This window comes from Chrysochloris asiatica, unplaced genomic scaffold (genome assembly GCF_000296735.1).
Source record: "Chrysochloris asiatica unplaced genomic scaffold, ChrAsi1.0 scaffold00106, whole genome shotgun sequence".
NCBI lineage: Eukaryota > Metazoa > Chordata > Mammalia > Afrosoricida > Chrysochloridae > Chrysochloris > Chrysochloris asiatica.
The window spans coordinates 9,190,047-9,208,891 of record NW_006408624.1 but is presented as its reverse complement, the minus strand read 5'-3'; the positions used below and the strand labels follow the sequence as shown (position 1 = coordinate 9,208,891).

Below are 18,845 nucleotides of genomic sequence, written 5' to 3'. Positions count from 1 at the left end.
TTAGAGCTGAGAGTGGAGCATCCAGTTGATATGAAGTGAGAGGAGATGCACAAGAACGCCCAAACTTGCAGATAGTACCCATTTGAACTAGCCTTGATGGCTTGATAATCAGAACTTGACTAGAGGAAGAAAAAAAAACAATTTTTGATAATGGAAATGAGGGCAAATTGCTACAATTTGATGAACTTGACCTATATTTATGGATTTAGTAGCTCAAAATACCAACTTAGAGGGAAGGAGTCTTCACATCAAGTATCAATCCTATCCCTCTGAATACAGGGTAAATTGTTGTTCTTACGTGCCCTCAAGTCGATTCTGACTCATAGCACCCCTGTATAGGGTTTCCAAGGAGTGGTTGGTGAGTTTGAACTGCTGGCCTTACAGTTCAAATGACTTTGGAGTCTGACGCATTAGCCCATAGAGCCACACAATTTAGGCATTGGTTACCTAAAATGAGGGGGCGATAAAGGCATGAAATGACTGGCTTACAAGTTTTCAAGAGGGAGTTTAAGAGTGTGTCGGGGAAGGTAGAGTCCCCACTGAATAGTTTTCATCTTGTCTAGACTGGTCTGGTAAAAAGAGATGGGTATAAGATTCTATGATTCAATACCGAGAAACTGTTATGATTAATTGCAACTGTCACAACGGTAAAGGTAGAAGTTTTGTAATAAAAACGGGGGAGTAGTTAATCTTACAGTACAGAAACAGAGGACCCTAGGACCATCACGGGAGAAGAGCACAAGCAGAATGCAGGACCTTATCCAGAGAAGCAGTGACACCAGAGATGGAGGCAGAGATGAGGACATGGAGAGGGTGAGCAGCTCAAGGAAAGAGAGGGACTGGGTGCTGGTGGCCAGGAGGCAGGCTTACAGAATGTGCCCTTTGGTTGTTTAAATTATTATATATTTCTTGAGTGTTTCTGTGTATAAATTCCCCATCCCACCCAAAAACAAACACACAAAAAAGCAAAAATAGAGAACAGAAGCAAATACTGTTGAATGATGATGCAAGGAGGATACTGTAAAAATTGCAATCAAACGATGGTGTATAACCAATATTCTCCCATGTAAACTATCACTCAGTTCACAATAAAAACTTAAAAATAAAACACACACACACATGAAAACACAATACTTGTCAATTAAACATTGTTTATGGTTTTAAAAAAAGGATATTATATGCACAGAGTTTTCAGTGAAACAGTAGACAGGTCAATAAGGGGAACAGTAACATAGGTGAGGTATGCATACCTTAGAATGATGAATTATTAGAGATCAATAGGGGAACATTTAACCAAGGAACAAGTTCAAAGGAGTTAGGAAAGAAGGAAGAATAGAAACACAAGGAGGAAGTAAGATAAGTGATATTACATGTGGGAAACAGAATCCTGTTGAATGGAAAGCTGATCTGCTTTATAAGCTTTCGTCCAATTCATGAAAGAAAAACTGAATATATGATATATATTGAGAACTCTTATTCTCTACCATGATCCTTTCTGTTTTAATTTTTTCAAACATTAAAAATTCTAAAGTCATCTACTCACCACCTTGATTTACAAATTGAATTGTCTTACTCTATTTCTTTATGCAGCCTTTCTTTTTCTTTACCATTTAAAAATACAGAAGCAGACTGTACTTTTATAGGGAGAAATTAATGGATCCAGAGCTCTGAAAGAAGCCTCTATAGTCACCAGTAAATCTCTTGCAGTCCTTCAGCTGTAGTACCTTCAGACACTGACCACCACTGCTGCTAAGAAAAACTCAACCACTGTCTTCCCTCTACTCATAGATATGTTTCAAGACATCATGGGGACAAAACACTGAGCCACATAGGCCAAGGCAGAGATGAGCTTTCTCCTGTAAAGGATGAAGTTGCTGTTGTTTTTAAGTACCGTGGAGTCGGTTCCAACTCATAGTGACCCTGCACAGGGTTTCCGAGGCTGTAAATCTTTACAGGAGCAGAACGCCTCATCTTTCTCCCACGAAACCGCTGGTAGTTTCCAACTGCTGACCTTAAGGTTGGCAGCATGACTCATAACCACTATGCTACCAGAGCTCTTTAAAGAATGAAGTAGGGGATCAAATTTGCCTTAAACCCAGAAGAGAGAGGAGAATAAGAAAATTTGAATTTTCTCCCTCCCTTTCCTTTTTCCAGATGTTGAGTGTGCTGTTCTTAGAATGTATTTAACTTTTTTTTTTTTTTAAGAATGTGCCATCGAATTGGTTCTGACCCATAGAGACCCAGTACAGGGTTTCCAAAGAGCGGCTGGTTAGCTTGAACCAATGACCTTATGGTTCAAACTGACTTTGCAGTTCAGCACAGTAACGCACAGTGCCAAGATAAATGAATTTTATCTTGTAAAACATACTGAGAGATTCTGTAACAAAATGGGGGAAGTAGTTAATCTTACAGTCCAAGAACAGAGGACCCTAGGCCCATCAAGGGAGAAGAATATGAGTGGAATGTGGGACCCTATCCAGAGAAGCAGTGACACCAGAAATGGAGGCAGCGATGAGGACATGGAGAGATAGAGCATCTGAGGACTCTAGACTCATGGAAAGACAAAGGCTGTATGTTGGTGGCCTGCAGGCAGGTTTGCAGAATGTGCCCTTTGGTTATTTAAATGAGTATCTATTCCTGAGTGTTTCTGTGTACATTCCACCCCCTAAAAAAACCAGAGGAACAGAAGTAAATACTGATGAATGATGATGCACGGAGGGGATTGTAATCACTGCAATGAAACAATGAGTGTAAAACCAATGTTCTCTCATGTAAACTGTCACTCAATTCACAATAAAAACTAAAAAAAAAAAAAACCTTCCTGAGAGACAGAAATAGCATGATGGCTTTACATAATACTTCTTTTAGTCTTTAAAATATTGAAATATTCTCATTTTTAAATCATTATGTGGTAGATCAAATCCCTCTTCTTTTGGCTTCCATTGGGCCATTGTGCACCCTCTACCACATCCAGGCCAATGGCAGGAACAGAGGCTATAAACACCACCTCTAGGCTGGATAGATCCTCTGCAGAAAGCAATCACCTTCTGCTACAACCAGCTTCTCTGGGCCATATGCGCCTTACTCCCACGAAGCCTTCATTGAGAGAAATGTCCTAAACGTCTATTTACTTTTAAAACCCAAATCATGTTGCAAAATAATCCTCACTTAAGAGTAGGCATTTTCTAGTTAAGACTTATAAAAATTTTACTCTAACCCTTCAAAGGTCTTCTAACCTTCTATTATAATGGTCCTTTAAAAAAATAATATTTAAGTATGTTTCTTTTTATTCTATTTCTTAATTTTGGGAGTAAATTATTTTTCTGCAATCTTTCTCACCAGCTAAACATTTTGTCCCAAAAATGCTTGTTTCTCACTCTTGCCTATTTTCATGTATCAGGTTTTGATTTTTAAAATAAAGGTTCCTCAAATTTCTAAATAAATAAAAAAACTGCTCTGACATGATGTTTATACTGGTTATGTCAGGCAGAAATGCTCAACACCTGGTACTTAGCATATGCCTCAATGATAAAGTTTTGTTTTTGTTGCTTTCTTGAGATGAGTATGGTACATAAAAGGAGTCCTGGTAGTATAGAGGATTACAAGCTGGGCTACCACCTGGGAGGTCAGTAGTTGGAATTGACCAGTCGTTCCACAAGAGAAAGATGAGACTTTCTGCTCCAGTAGAGATTTATAGCCTCAGAACCGCTATACAGGGTTACTATGAGTTGGAATCAACTGGGTAGCATACAACTAACACTACACTACCACCACCATGAGACATCAAATTAAATAATTTTAATAAAATAAAAAAATGCTTGTGGGCCTCTTAATATGTACTTCAGCAGCACTGAAGGTGTAACGGAAGTGTTCTATGCTTCTGACCTGAAATTTCACTAGGAGTCAATTATGAAAGCAGGTGACTACACCTGCTTACTTCTGGTTCCCAGCACAATTCCTTATATATGTGTATCTCCATTCAGACAGAACCTTACAGATAGTTTACAGGTAGTTTACAGGTAGTTAATCACCAAAGAGATAGGATACAACAGGTTTTAAATGAACAATGTTTCTCCTCATGTCTTGATGGCTTTCTAACTAAAAAGTTGTATCACTTTACCTACTGCGGTACGGTGACATAACTAATTAGCGCATCAAGGAAAAATAAACTGGACACACAACTCAATGTCGCTCCTTTTCTTCTTAGGCTTGCCTGCAGAAAGCAAGCATTCTTCTCTGCCTCACTGTGACCTCTATTGAAAGGGTATAGAAATCTGCCTAATTCTGCACTTGTCTCTGCCTCTAACATCATGTTTCAATATAAAGGTGGTATTTTAGCCTTAATTACATAAAAAAGGGAGTCCTGGTGTGGTGCTATAGTATAAGCACTGGACTGTAAAAGTCTGAACTACATGGTCAGTGGTTCAAAACCACCAGCTGCCCTTGGTGGTGGTGGTTATGTGCCGTGGAGTCCGTTCCAACTCATAGCGACCATGTACAGGGTTTCCAAGGCTATAAATCTTTACAGGAGCAGAAAACCCCATCTTTCTCCCATGGAACACGTGGTAGTTTCGAACTGCTGACCTTAAGGTTCGCAGCCCGATTCATAACCACTGTGCTACAAGAGCTCCTTCCAGTCACTCGCCCTTAGGAAACCTTATACAGGGTCACTATGAGTCAGAACTGACTTGACAGAACTAAACAACAATATAAAAAGGAGGGGAGTGCAGTGGTGCCATAAGATAAGCACTAGACTTCAAACCACAAGACCCACAGTTCGAACCCACCAACCACTACACAGGGAAAAGATAAGGCTTTCTGCTCCTGCAAAGACTGAAAGCCTCGGAAACCCTATACAGGGTCACTGTGAGTCAGAACTGACTTGGTGGTATACAACCATCACCATCACTATTAAAAAAAAAGAGTCCTGGTGTGGCTCTATAGGATAGGAGTAGACAGCTAACCACAAAGTCAACAGTTCAAGCCCACCAGCCACTCCTTGGAAACTCTACATATGGTCACTATGAATTGCAACTGACTTGACAGTACTTAACAATAACAACAACACATAAAATGGGATGCTATTTACTGAAGACCTCTTCAGACAATAAAAAAACTATCTATTTTCTACCAGTTTGTAATCTCTTGTCCTTATTACTTTTTTTTAATCCTTCTTTAATTATTATTATTTGGGGGGGGGGGTGTCAGTACAACTGATAAGCAGAATTCTCAAAGGAGAGGGACCAAAAGTAAATGTAAATTCCCTTAAGTCAATCTTCTCCCTATAAGAAAACCCAAGCAGCATGTATATAATATGTTATCATACTTGATTAATAAGTCCTTAAATATTAAACTATTGAAGGAATAATAAGCTGGGATATTTTAGGATACCAACATTAAAGTGGATAAGCACAAGGTTTGCAGTTCAAATCTACCAGCTGTTCCTCAGGAACCCTGTACTGGGTCACTATGAGTCAGAATCAGCTTGATGGCACTTAGCAACAACATTAAAGTAATCTGTTCTTTGTTCTAAAGGTACCCCTAAAAGTATAATAACTGTTTCTGAAATCTACTTTTACCATAAAATCATACTGGATAAAATGTGATCCTTTGAACTTTCAACTAATTAGAAGCAAATGAAATTACAACTATTGTTTATATCTGAAGTGTTCTGTGTGCCTAAAATGCAAATGTAAACGCATATCCATAAAGCTTCAGTTTTATGGATAATAAATAAGATGACAAACAGAAAATTTCATTCTTTCACAAAATGTTGAATTCTAATAGTTCATAAATATAAAACATAAAAGAACTTTTTCATGTCCCTAAATTATAACCTATAAACAAAGCATATTTCAGATTAAAAAATACTATTTTTATAGTAGTTACAAATAAATAAAAGTAAATTATTAGTCTGTATCTCAGAAGCTTAGTACTTAATGTTATTTTAATATAATATTAACAAACAGGAGGATAACGGGAAATTTAAAATACTAGTTAAAAATGCAAGAATGCTTACTGAAATAAGCAAAATATTAAATGCTGATTATCTCACTTTTACTACTCCTCAAAGGAAAAGATAATGACTAGGTCAAATTCACAAAATTTTACTCCACGATAGATTTTGATCTTTAAGGATTAAAATTTTTTCTACTATAGTCAGTAAAGGAGTCCTGGTGTGGCAGGTTAAGCATTAGACTGCCAACAAGGCTTTAGGCTCAAGCCCATAAGCCACTCCTTGAAAACCTGAAACACAGTCACTCTGTGCATAACCAACTCAACAGCACTTAACAACAGTCAGTAATATTTTAAGACTTACCTTCTTCTGTTTCTACTGGCTGTTGAGACAGAATTTTAAGAAGAACTGGATTTTTCCATACCCCTTCCTTGGTAACGTGAACTAATATTTGTAGGTTATTATTCCCAAATTCCAACAATGCATCATGTGACTCCTAAAAGCAAAAAACAGCATTTCCAGAAAACAGATGAATACTTAATATAAAAAGTAGTTTTGCCTTTTCAACATATCTGAACATCTATGAATTCAAAGGATTTATAACTTGGACCTATTAAAAACAAACAAAAAAGGATATCCTTTCAAGTCTTTGAAATCTGTTGCTGCTTTTTATGAAACTACTATGTTTTTACTAAGTTAAAGGGTACTTTAAAACAGATTCCTTATAGATAAATCTATCACCAAAATTCAATTTGGCTCCTTGTGTTAATATTGGATGTGGCACAGTAGGTTAATGTGCTGGGCTGTAAGGTTGGTTTGAGCCGTACAGTTGATGGTTCAGGCTCACCAGCCGCTCCTTGGAAACCCTACATAGAGTCGCTATGAGTCAGAACATTGGAGAAGAATATTAAAGGTACCATAAACTGCCAGAAAAACAAATCTGTGTTGGCAGAAGTAAAACCAGAACGATCCTTAGAGGCCAAGATAGCCAAACTTAGTCTCATATTAGACAAACTATTAGGAAGGACCAGACACTGGGGAAGGAGATCAGGCTTGGTAGAGTGGAAGGTCAGTAACACAGAGGAAGACCTCCAACTAGATGGATTAGCACAGTGGCAGCAGCAATAGGATCAAGCATAGCAATGACTGTGAGATTGGTGTGTGACTGGGCAGTGTTTCATTCTGTTATACACAGGATAACTGTGAGTACTTTACCACTCAGTGGTCACTTTACAACACACCAAAGAAAATCTTAATGGAATCCTGGTATGGTACTGTAGGATAAGCAACAGACTGCTAACAATGAGGTCAGCAACTCAAACCCCCAGCAGCTCCTAGGAGACCGTATACAGGACTGCTAAGTCAGAACCAACTCGATGGCACTCAACAACAATATCTTAATAGTTATTGTTGTTAAGTACCGTGGAGTCGATTCTGACTCATAGCGACCCTGCACAGGGCTTCCGAGGTTGTACATCAAGCAGAAAGCTTCATCTTTCTCCCAGGGAACAGCCGATAGTTTCGAATTGCCGATCTTATGGTTAGCATCCTGATTCATAACCACTACACTACCAAATATCCAATATGCATTCATTTGAGCAAATAATCTGAAAATCTATATACAACATCAGTACTGGAGAAAGACTTAGTAACATTTTGTGATAATGCAGATGACATACCTGGACTGCTGAAAGCAAAGGGAACTTGAAGTACTTTCTGATCAATAATGAAAACTATAGCCTCCAGTGTGGATTACACCCCGACATAAAACAAAACAAAATACTCACAAATGAACCAATAAGGAATATAATGATAAACAAAGAAAAGATTGAAGTTACCAAAAATTTCATTTTATTTGGATTCAAAATCAATGCCCATAGCAAAATAATCGAGGAATCAAAGGTGTACTGCATTGGGCAAATCTGCTGCAAAGACCTCTTTAAAATAAAGTGTTAAAAAGTAAGGATATCACTTTCAGGACTAAAGTGCACCTAACTCAAGCCACAGTATTTTCAACTGTCTCAAATACATGCAAAAGCTGGACAATGCATAAGGAAGACCTAAGAACTGATGTGTTTGAATTACGGTACTGGTGAGGAACATCAAATGTACCATGCACTGCCCACAAAAGAATGAACAAATCTGTCTTGGAAGAAGTACAGTCAGAATGTTCCTTAGAGAGAGGATGGTGGGACTCGTCTCATGCCATTCTGACATGCTGCATGTCCCTAGAGAAGAACATCATGCTAGGTAGTCAGTGAAAAAGAGGAAGACCCTCAACAAGATAAGATGGACTGACACAGTGACTGAAATAACAAGCTAAAAAATTACAACAATTGTGAGGATGGATGGCAGAGGACTGGATGTTGTTACCTCCCATTGTACACAGGGTGTTTTGCTATTAGTTAGAATTGACTTGTTGTTAAGAGCCGTCGAGTCAGTTCCAACCCATAGCAACCCTGTACAGGGTTTCCAAGGAGCAGCTGGTGAGCTTTAATGGCCGCCCTTGCTGTTCAAACCAACTTTGCAGTCCAACGCATTAACCTACAGACCACACCAGGACTGACTAGACGGCACCTAATTATAACAACTATTAAGATGGCTTTTATGACCAGCTGACAGTTTGAAACTTTTACCAACATCACTGCCAGTAACTGATACAGTTTCTCTTAAAGGATTCTGTAGCATTCACACAGTCAAACTTTCCTTCTAACAGATATTATTTAATGACACCATCGGCTGCATCCTTTTTTGTCTAAATTCTGTAAGTTTATTCTATCTACCCTCCCCCCACCCGAAAAAAAACCCAGAATGTAATTATCAATACTTTGTTTTTTTTAAAGTGCTTATATATAGAAGAGAAAGAAGGCCAGAAATTTAACTTAAAAACAACAAACAGGTATATGTCTCTCTGGAGTCCTGGGGTGATGCCACAGGATAAGCACTCGACCTCAAGGTCAATTTGAAAATCAAGGTTGGCAGTTCAAACTCACCAGCCGCTCCTCAGAAACCCAACTCGACGGCACTTAACAGCAGCGTATGTCTCCTTATCCTAAATTACTAGAAAAAAATAGTGGTAATTACTGTATTTCAAACTTTTAACTTGTTTTTCCTTTTTTTGTTATTGTTGTTGTTAAGTGCTATCAAGTTGGTTCTGACTTACAGTGACCCTGTATAGGTTTTTCTGAGGAGCAGCTGGTAGGTTTGACCTCCCGATCTTGTGGTTCACAGTCCAGTCCTGATCTTACAGTGCTACACCAGGAGTCTTGTTTTATTTTGTTGTTAAGTGCTGTCGAGTTGGTTCCTACCCATAGGACCCTGTATAGAGCTTCCAAGGAGTAGTTAGTGAGCTTGAACTGCCGACCTTACAGTCCAGCACATTAACCTACTGCGCCATACTAGGACTCCCCTTTTCATTTTAGAGGACCAATATTCTCTAGGAACCTAAGTTGCCATTTATAGCAATGTTCCTAAACAAAACATCAAGTCAAAAATGTTTACAAACCTAGAATCTTATAATCATTTAAGTGAAATATTAATAAAATACAGGAGCACGGTGGCTCCATATGATAAGCACTAGACTGAAAACCACAAAGTCTTCAATTCAAGCCGGCCAGGTGCTCTGCAGAAGAAAGATGAGGTTTTCTGTTCCCATGAAGATTTTAAAAGCTTTGGACACCCAATACAGGGTCACTATGAGTCAGGACCGACTTGATGGCACTTAACCACAACAATATAATAATATATTATAATAACTCTAATTATATGTGTTTAAAGTCTTTACAGCTTTATTCTATCAAGAAGATTGTTTTTAAATAATGGAAATTGACTTTCTGTTCATTTCTAAGCTAAGTAATTAAAACAAACAAATAAAAATTTTAATACATCTCATTCATCTGAAGGAACCTTTTCTCATTACATGAATTTAATGCCAATATATACTGTAAAGGAGCTCTGGCAGTGTAGTGGTTATGAATTAGGTTGCTAACGTCAAGATCGGCAGTTCAAATCCACCAGCGGTTCCGCGGGAGAATGATGAGGTGTTCTGCTCCCATAAAGATTTACAGCCTCGGAAACGCTGTGCAGGGTCACTATGAGTCGGAACAGACTCCACGGTACTTAACAACAACAACAACATATACTGTAAAAACCCTCCACTCATTTTCAATCTGTGATGACTTGAGTGCTGACATACTGATAGATGCTCTGTCACTGATATTATCAATATCAGCAGGGTCACCAATGGTGGACATGTTTCAGCAGTGTTTCCAACTAAGATAGACTAGGAGGGAAAACCTAGCGATCAAGTTCTACAAGAAACAGTCAGTGAAAACCTTATGACCAGCAGTGGAACACTGTCTCATATAGTGCCAGAAGGGGAGTCCTTCAGGTTGGAAGATATATAACCTTAATTATGTTAATGACTTCAAAGATAAAACTGGAGAAAAGCTTCAGGATCTTTATGTGCTGATATGGCATGACTTTTAATGAGAAGAAACAGCTACAAACATCCATTATTAATGGGAACACTGTTGTTGTTTGTTAAGTGCCATCAAGTCAGTTCCAATTTATAACAACCCTGTATAGGGTTTCCAAGGAGCAGCTAGTGAGCTCGAACTGCTGACCTTGTGGTTCAAACCAACCTTGTGGTTTTGGAAAATTAGTTGTCAAAAATAAAATGGAACATAAAAGATCGATATCCTAGGCATTAGTATGCTGAAATGGACTGGTATTGGCCATTTTAAATCAGACAAACACATATGCTCAGAATGAGATAGTGATGAGGAATGGTGTCCCATTCATTGTCAAAACACAACATTTCAAAATCTATTCTAAAGTACACAGTGGTATAAGCGATACGACAACAATCCATATGACCACAGGCAAGACCAATTAATAAGTCTATTATTCAAATTTATGTATCAAACTAATGCAAAAGATGAAGAAACTGAAGATTTTTATCAACTTCAAGCACTCAAGATGCATAGATAATTACTGATGACAGAAATGTGAAAGTTGAAAACAAAGACAAAAGCTCAGTAGTTGGAAAATTAGGCCTTAGTGATCAAATCGCCAGGGATCAGAGAATAGAATTTTGCAAGATCAACAACTTATTCATTGCAAATACCTTTTTTCAACAACATAAATGGCGACTATACACGTGGACCTCGTTGGATGGAATACACAGGAATCAATTCGACTACATCTGTGGAAAGAGATGATAGAGAAGCTCAATATCATCAATCAGTTACAAGGCCAGGGGCTGACTGCGGAACAAACCATCAATCACTCATATGAAAGTTCAAGTTGAAGCTGAAGAAAATTAAACAAGTCCATGAGATTCAAAGTACAGCCTTGCATTTATCCCTCCTGAATTTAGAGACCATTTCCAAGAACAGATTTGAGGCACTGAACACCAATGCCCATAAACAAAGCAAAAGGTCATTAAAAAAGACAGGAAAGAAAAGCTCAAAATGGATGTTAAAAGAGATTCTGAAACTTGTTCTTGAATGCAGAGTAGCTAAAGTGGATGGAAGAAAAGATGTAGTAAAAGCGCTAAACAAAAAACTGCTCAGGAAGACAAAGTACTAAAATGAAATGTGCAAATACCTGGAGTTACAAAACTAAAAGGGAAGAACATACTCAGCATTTCTCAAACTGAAAGAACTAAAGAAAAACTTCACACCTTGATTTGCAATGTTAAAAAGCAAACTATCAAATGACGCAGAAGCATCAAGAGGAGGAGGAAGGAATACAGTCATCGTGCCCAAAGGAACTGATCAATGTTCAGTCACTTCAGGAAGTAGCACATGATCAAAAACCAATGGCATTGAAGGAAGAAGCACAAGTTGCACTAAAGGCAACAGTGAAAAACAAGGTCCCAAGAACTGATGAATACCAAGTGGAATGCATCAAAATAAATGACTGCACCACTGCAAGAGGTCACTAATCTCTGACTTAAACCTGATCAACTGACTGGAAAAGGTCTCCACCTGTGATCTAACAGAATGCAGAAATTATCAAACAATATAAAATTATGCAGTTGTAGCAGTACATCCACAGGGAACCGCCAAAAATTTAAGCTGGATTCAGAAGAGGATGACAAATGAGAGATATCACTGCTGATCTGAGATGGACCCTGGCTGAAAGCAGATAATACCAACAAGGCGTTTATGAAGGTAAGTCAAAAACTATTGCTAGAAAATATTAGAAACTTTTATTAAATAAAAATATAAAAATGTGAAGTTACTATTTCTTGACATATAATCTTCCATACAGTTCTGAAGGCGGTGTTTCCATCTCTCTAACTCTTCCCCAGAGTCCTGGTGTGGCACTGTAGAACAGATACTAGACCACAAGATTGGTTTGAACCACAAGGTTCAAACTCATCAGATGCTCCTCAGAAACACTATACAGGGTTGCTAAGAGCCAGAACACCTAACTACAGCAATAAACCTTCCCCAAAGAGCTCTGTATGCTTCGATTTATACATCAAAAAACCTTATACAGTAATTTGAGTGTCCTTGAGGGATTCAAATTATGTTTTTTAAGGAACAAGATGGGGCTGTTGGGTGAATGGGGTAAAATTTCCCAACAAAATTCTCATAGGACAGTCCTTGCTACCCTTGAAGAATGAGCAGATGCACTGTCATAAGAAAAAATTCCTTGACACAGCTGTCTTGGCATTTTCTTCACCAATGTATTTTTAAACACTCTTAAAACATCTTCCTAATAATCCTTATACTTCTTCCTCATCATCCTGTGTAATTCAAAATAATCTATCAAAACCACCCCTTTGGAATTCCAAAAACCAGTTGCCATAACCTTCTGAGCCGACCGACCCCCTCTGCCTTGAATTTAACTGACCCAGAGGAGCCTCCCAGCAGTCATTGTTTTGACTGGATCTTACTTGCTGGATCCTATTGATAAATTCAAGCTATGACCTTGGTTATGATTCATTCCATAAAATTATCTTTATTAGCCTCAATCTTTCTTAAATTCTACAATCTTCTTCCACCAGTTTCTGGACTTACATTAATTTTGTCATCCATGAAGGTTGATCAACTTTGTTGAGTTAGGTGATGTTCAAGAAATGGTTTTAGTATTTGTCAATCACATAGCTTGCTGAGCCCAAGATAATCACTTAAAATTGAAAATCTTGAACTACAAGAGACCCCAACTTCAGCAGATATCGAATCAATGGTAATTCTACGATCTTTTACCAGCTTCTAGAACTCAGTTATGTCTTTCATTGAGGTTGACAGCGTTCCCTCTCTTGGCTATCATGTCACTCCCAAGTCACAGTATTTTCAATCACTTCATATGCATGACAAAGCTGGACAATGAGTAAGTAGACTGAACAGGAATTCATTCATTTGAATTAAGGTGTTGGCAAAGAACATTCAATGTTATCAAAGAATGCCAGAAAAACAAGTATGTCTTGGAAGAAGGGAAATGAAGATGGAGAAACTCTGTTGTATAGTACTTTGGACATGCTATCAGACAGGACTAGTTCCTATAAAGGACACCATGTTTGGTAAAGTAGAGGGTGAGCAGAAAAGAGGAAGACCTTGAATGAGATGGAATGACACAGCTGTGGCAACAATGGGCTCAAACACAGCATTTAAATTGTGATGATGGTATAGGATTAGAATGTTTCACTCTGTTGTACAATGTCACTAGAGTCAGGAACAAATACGATGGCACCAAACAACAACATATATCTAAAGAAAGATTGTCGTTTGAACCCACCCAGTGGCTTAGTGGGAAAAAGACCTAGTTAACTGTTCCCATAAAGATTGCAGCCTGGAAAATCCTTTAAGGCTGTCACGGGGGTTGCTATGTATGAATTGACATAGACTCAACAGCATCCAACAACAAAATGAGTATTTTTGCTCTGAGTTTCTCATTCAACTTTCTGGCAAAAATTAACTAGGTGTTTTGGAGCCTATGAATTAAAATGAGCTCACCTGTAAACTCTGAAGGAAAGGTACCCAGATTTCACATGGCAGTTCGCTTTCAGACACTGGAAGCAGCAATTCAAAACAACTCCTACAATATAAATAAGTAAATATATACAGGTGATTAGAGTCATAATTAAGTACAGTATGACAACAATATTGAATATACATTATATATCTGTTTACATTATTTTTATTGGTTTTTACTCTTCAAGATTTCTTTCGGCATTATTATATTGGCTTTTCAACTATTTTAAAAATAGAGATAGGAAAAGAAAGACACTCCAGGAGTCTTTATATATAACGTTGTTTTGATCTATTTGGTAAGACTATATTCCCTTTAGTGGTTACGACTTGGGCTGCTAACCTCAAGGTCAGCAGTTCAAAACTACCAGCAGTTCCGCGGGGGAAAGATGAGGCATTCTGCTCCCGTACAGATTTACAGCCTCAGAAACCCTGTGCAGGGTCACTATGAGTTGGAACCGACTCCACGGTACTTAACAACAACAACAATATCCCCTTTAGAAACCATATTCCAAAAAGTTGACCTTATTTGGGGATGGAGTGTATAGAAACATTCTGATAGAAAAAGATCAATTTAGCTGATTCAGTGATTAACATATATAATTGTCATCTATATAGGTTTCTGTCAATGGAAGAGGAAGCAAAAAAGATTTAGTAACGTTATTTCCTAACTTCTAACAAACCAAGCATATATAACCATTGTTCAGAAGGCACAGAAACAAAATAATAGGAAGCATTCACATTTAAAAAAAAAAGACATGTTCTCAGAACAACCTTAAGATCAGTTCAAAATACGAATCAACCAGCACCTCCTCTCTAAAATCTTGCAGAATATTACTTTATACCTTTAAGCTTAGGTAGTATAGGAAAACGGGACTTGGTTAATGACCAATGGGATTTTTATAATCAAGGTATGGAGTTAGAGGTTTTTGGCTTTAGAGAATAGGACAGGAAATAAGTGAGAGGTAAGGAAAACACAGTAAATCATCCAGACTAGACATTATCCCACCAAGAATTATACACAGAAATAGCTATTCCTAGGTAAAACTTAATAGTTATTGATATTTTCCATTTGCATATGGAAATTACATTAAAGGTGAATTTTTTTAACTGGCACTAAGCAGTCAAATTAATAGAAAAAAACAAGCTAAATGATCATGGAGGAGCCTTTAAGTGGTGATCTTATACCGTACCCTGATATTTTCTGCTAATAAAATCTTAGTTCAAATAACACAAATTGTAGAATTTTAAGGTGTTTCCCCCAAAGTAATCTCCAATGACCAATAGTTTCCAGATACTCTGTCACTTAAACAGACCTAAGGTACAGAAAGATATGTCATTCTCAAATTCCAAGCCTAAGTAGGAAAATAAATTCTAGGGCAGTTAAATATTACGTTGCTTGGCTGGAGATTCCCTTGTTCTATAACTTCTGGGCACTGAGAATGAAGATTCAGAGCAAAGGAAATTTCAAAGATTTGACTCTGCTGGTGCTTTGAAGAATGCATGTGGTGCCATTAGAAAGAGAAGTGAGGCAAACATTATGAAACCAAGGGTCTTATTTTTATGAGCAAATTAAATTCTTAAACTTACAGTACTAATCTGCCAAGCACTAAGAGGACTTCTTCACATTCAGTAGTTAAATACGGACGTGCACTGGCAAAGCTTTGGATGGCAAGTCGATATACCTCCAGAAGATACACAATATGTTCTGATGCATTCTTATTGCTTGCATATTGCAATAAGGTCTGAAAAATAAAATTAAAGATATAATTATTTTTTAATGAAACAAAAGAAATTGGCTTTGTTCTCTCAAATGCACTATACCCCTCTTGTTTTTTCTAACAGATATATAAGCTTTTTATTTGATTTTTTTTATAGTCTCTGGTTGATTTAAAGGATACTATTTTAATCACTTAATGAATTGTTTCTGCTGTGGTACAGAAAAAGTAGAACTGATCTTTTGACATAAAAATATGTTTAATTAATACAATTTTAAATTGAGTACCAACCACATGACAAGCAAAAAGTATACAAGAAAAAGACTATGCCCTTGCCTGCTATAAGAAGACTTATTCCTGAGTATGGTCCTTATCTCTATAGCATAATAAAATCCATTTTTCTCTGCACACATTGAAGTGATTAGGCTTTCAGGAAATAACTTACACTATTAAGGAGCTCTGGAGTCCTGGTGTGGCGCTGTGGGTTAATGCGCCAAGCTGCATAGCATTTGCAAGGTTGGCAGTTCAAGCTCACCAGCTACTCCTTGGAAACCCTATACAGGGTCGCTATGGGTTGGAATCGACTCGACGGCACTTGACAACAACAACAACTTTAAGGAGCTCTGGTAGCGTAGTGGTTACAAGTTGGGCTGCTAACCTCAAGGTCAGCAGTTGGAAACTACCAGTGGTTCTGTGGGAGAAAGATGAGGCGTTCTGCTCTCATAAAGATTTACAGCCTTGGAAACCCTGTGCAGGGTCGCTATGAGTCGGAAATGACTCCACGGTACTTAACAACAACAATTGGTTTATTAAAGGCTAATGTTATATTTTTATTTTAGTACAGTTCATTAAAGGAGCTCTGGTAGCGTAGTGGTTACGAATCGGGCTGCGAACCTTAAGGTCAGCGGTTCGAAACTACCAGCCGCTCCGCGGGAGAAAGATGAGGCTTTCTACTCCCGTAAAGATTTACACCCTCGGAAACCCTGTACAGGGTCGCTATGGGTCGGACCCGACTCGATGGCACTTAACAACAACAACAACAACAACAACAGTTCATTAAAGTAAAAAAGTATATATACATATACAAGAGTAGGAAACACTTCCTAAGTCATTCTATGAAGCTATATTAGCCTGATACCAAAAGACACAGAAAAAGAATGTGACAAAATCCAATGCACTTTTATGATTAAAAAAAACAAAACAAAACAAAAATAAAGAAAAATAGGGGACTTCCTTAACATGATAAAGGGTATTTATGGACACTTGATTAAAACCCACAGCAACGGTTCAAGCTCACCAGCTGCACCTTGGAAACCATATACAGGGTTGCTATGGGTCAGAATTGACTAGACAGCATTTAACAATACTATCATTGTACTGAACAATGAAGACTGGAGAATTTCACCCTGAGATTAGGAATAGACAAGGATGTTTTACCGTGACTTCTGCAAAGAGAGGCAGTATTACTTCTTCCTTTCCAATTTAATTACTTCCTTTCCTACTAATTACTCCACCTAGAACTTTCAATATAAACTTTCAATACAATCTATCTGGTGGTGAGTGCTGTCAAGTCTGTTCTGACTCATAGTAACTCTGTATATGGTTTCCAAGGAGAAGCTGATAGGTTTGAATCATCGAACTTGCAGTTAGCAGTCCAGTGCTTATCTTACAACACCTCACCAGGACCCTTACAACCACTAAGAGGGCTATAATAAAAAAAGACGAACTATAAAAAGTGTTGGGGAGAATGTGATGAAATAGAAACCCTAATATTCTGCTGATAACCACGTAAAATGATGTAATCTCTGTATGAAGCAATTAGGGTACTGCCTCCAAAAATTTAAAGCACAGAATTAAGACCCATCAATTCCACTCCTTTGACTCCTGGTGTGATGCTATAGGAATAGAACTGGACTGCGAACCACAAAATGGGCAGTTCAAACCTACAAGCTGTTCTTCAGAAATCATATACAGGGTCGCTCTGAGTCAGAACCAATTCAACGGCACTTAATAACAACTAATTCCACTCTGCAGTACATACCCAAATTAATTGAAAACAGGTACTCTCAAGCAATACCAAATGAATAAACAAAATGTGATGTGCTCAATGGATTATTACTCAGCCATAAGATGGCAGGAAGGACATATACATGCTACAGTGTGGAGGAACCTTCAAAATACTACCGAGTAAAAGAAGCTAGCCACAAGAGGTCACATATTATGTAATTCCAAATATATGAAATATCCCCAATAGATAAATCCAGAGATAGAAACAGTGGTTAAGGAAACAGATCAAGTGGTAAAAGAAAGATACAATATCAGGGCATCAGAGTTAAAGCTCAAACAAAGCAGAAAGAAAGCCTTATTTCTAGTAGTGTCAGAGCTGACAATGCCAAAAACCAAACCCAAAGTCTTTTCATAAAAGTGACTGAATTACAATGTCAGTTGAATTCCCAACCTCGAATGATGTTTGATGTTACAGTGAGGACATTGATTAGGAAGAAACTGGGATCCTAAAATTGAGATGGGGACATATAAGCAAATAATAAGGAAGCCAGGGACACTGGGACCTTAAATTCTGTTGAATTACTCTTGATGGCAGTACCACCCCTCCCATCTAAAGAGATAACTCCATCTTTGTAATCCATCCCCTCTGCCCACATTTGATGAGATCAACCTAATTGTGCCTGCTGAGACAGTTCCTGGGAGGTTATCTGGGGCACTGCCTGAGATATATGTCTTGCTAAACATTGTTGAATGTTCCCAGGGAACACCACCAATTATTGCTTCTAGATCTCTAACTAGTCTGGATTTGTTGATATGAGCCCACTAAGCACAGATTCATAGGTTCTGCTTCTCTAGAGAAGCCAGACTAGGAGGGCACCTTCCTATGTTGCTATTTTGTTACAGTTACTTTAGCTAAGTGGAGCTCTATATTTTCACAAAAGCTCCTGTCGCTATGTAATCAAGACCCAAATTTTAATAAAACACAAAACCAACATCATAAGAATCATAAAACTGACCCCAAAGATGCCACTACCCAGATAAATGAGCAAAGAGAAGGAATGCAGAATATATGTTTCTATGTTACATAAATAACAACATTTCATCTAACCTTTACTGAAAGATTCTCTGGGCAAATTATTGAATGATGCAGAATGCATCAAGAAAAGATGGAAGGAATAC

The 18,845-nt window shown here is 37.9% G+C and overlaps 1 protein-coding gene across 1 annotated transcript in view; it reads right to left on the bottom strand.

The window, feature by feature from the left end:
• Nucleotides 1-18,845, bottom strand: part of RLF (rearranged L-myc fusion) — a 142,816-nt gene that overhangs the window by 68,999 nt on the left and 54,972 nt on the right. The window contains exons 2-4 of the mRNA XM_006867585.1: nucleotides 15,532-15,686; nucleotides 13,927-14,008; nucleotides 6,320-6,452 (exon numbers count right to left, since the gene is read on the bottom strand). Of these exons, the coding sequence (XP_006867647.1) occupies nucleotides 6,320-6,452; nucleotides 13,927-14,008; nucleotides 15,532-15,686 (370 nt within the window). The remainder of the gene's footprint in view (nucleotides 1-6,319; nucleotides 6,453-13,926; nucleotides 14,009-15,531; nucleotides 15,687-18,845) is intronic.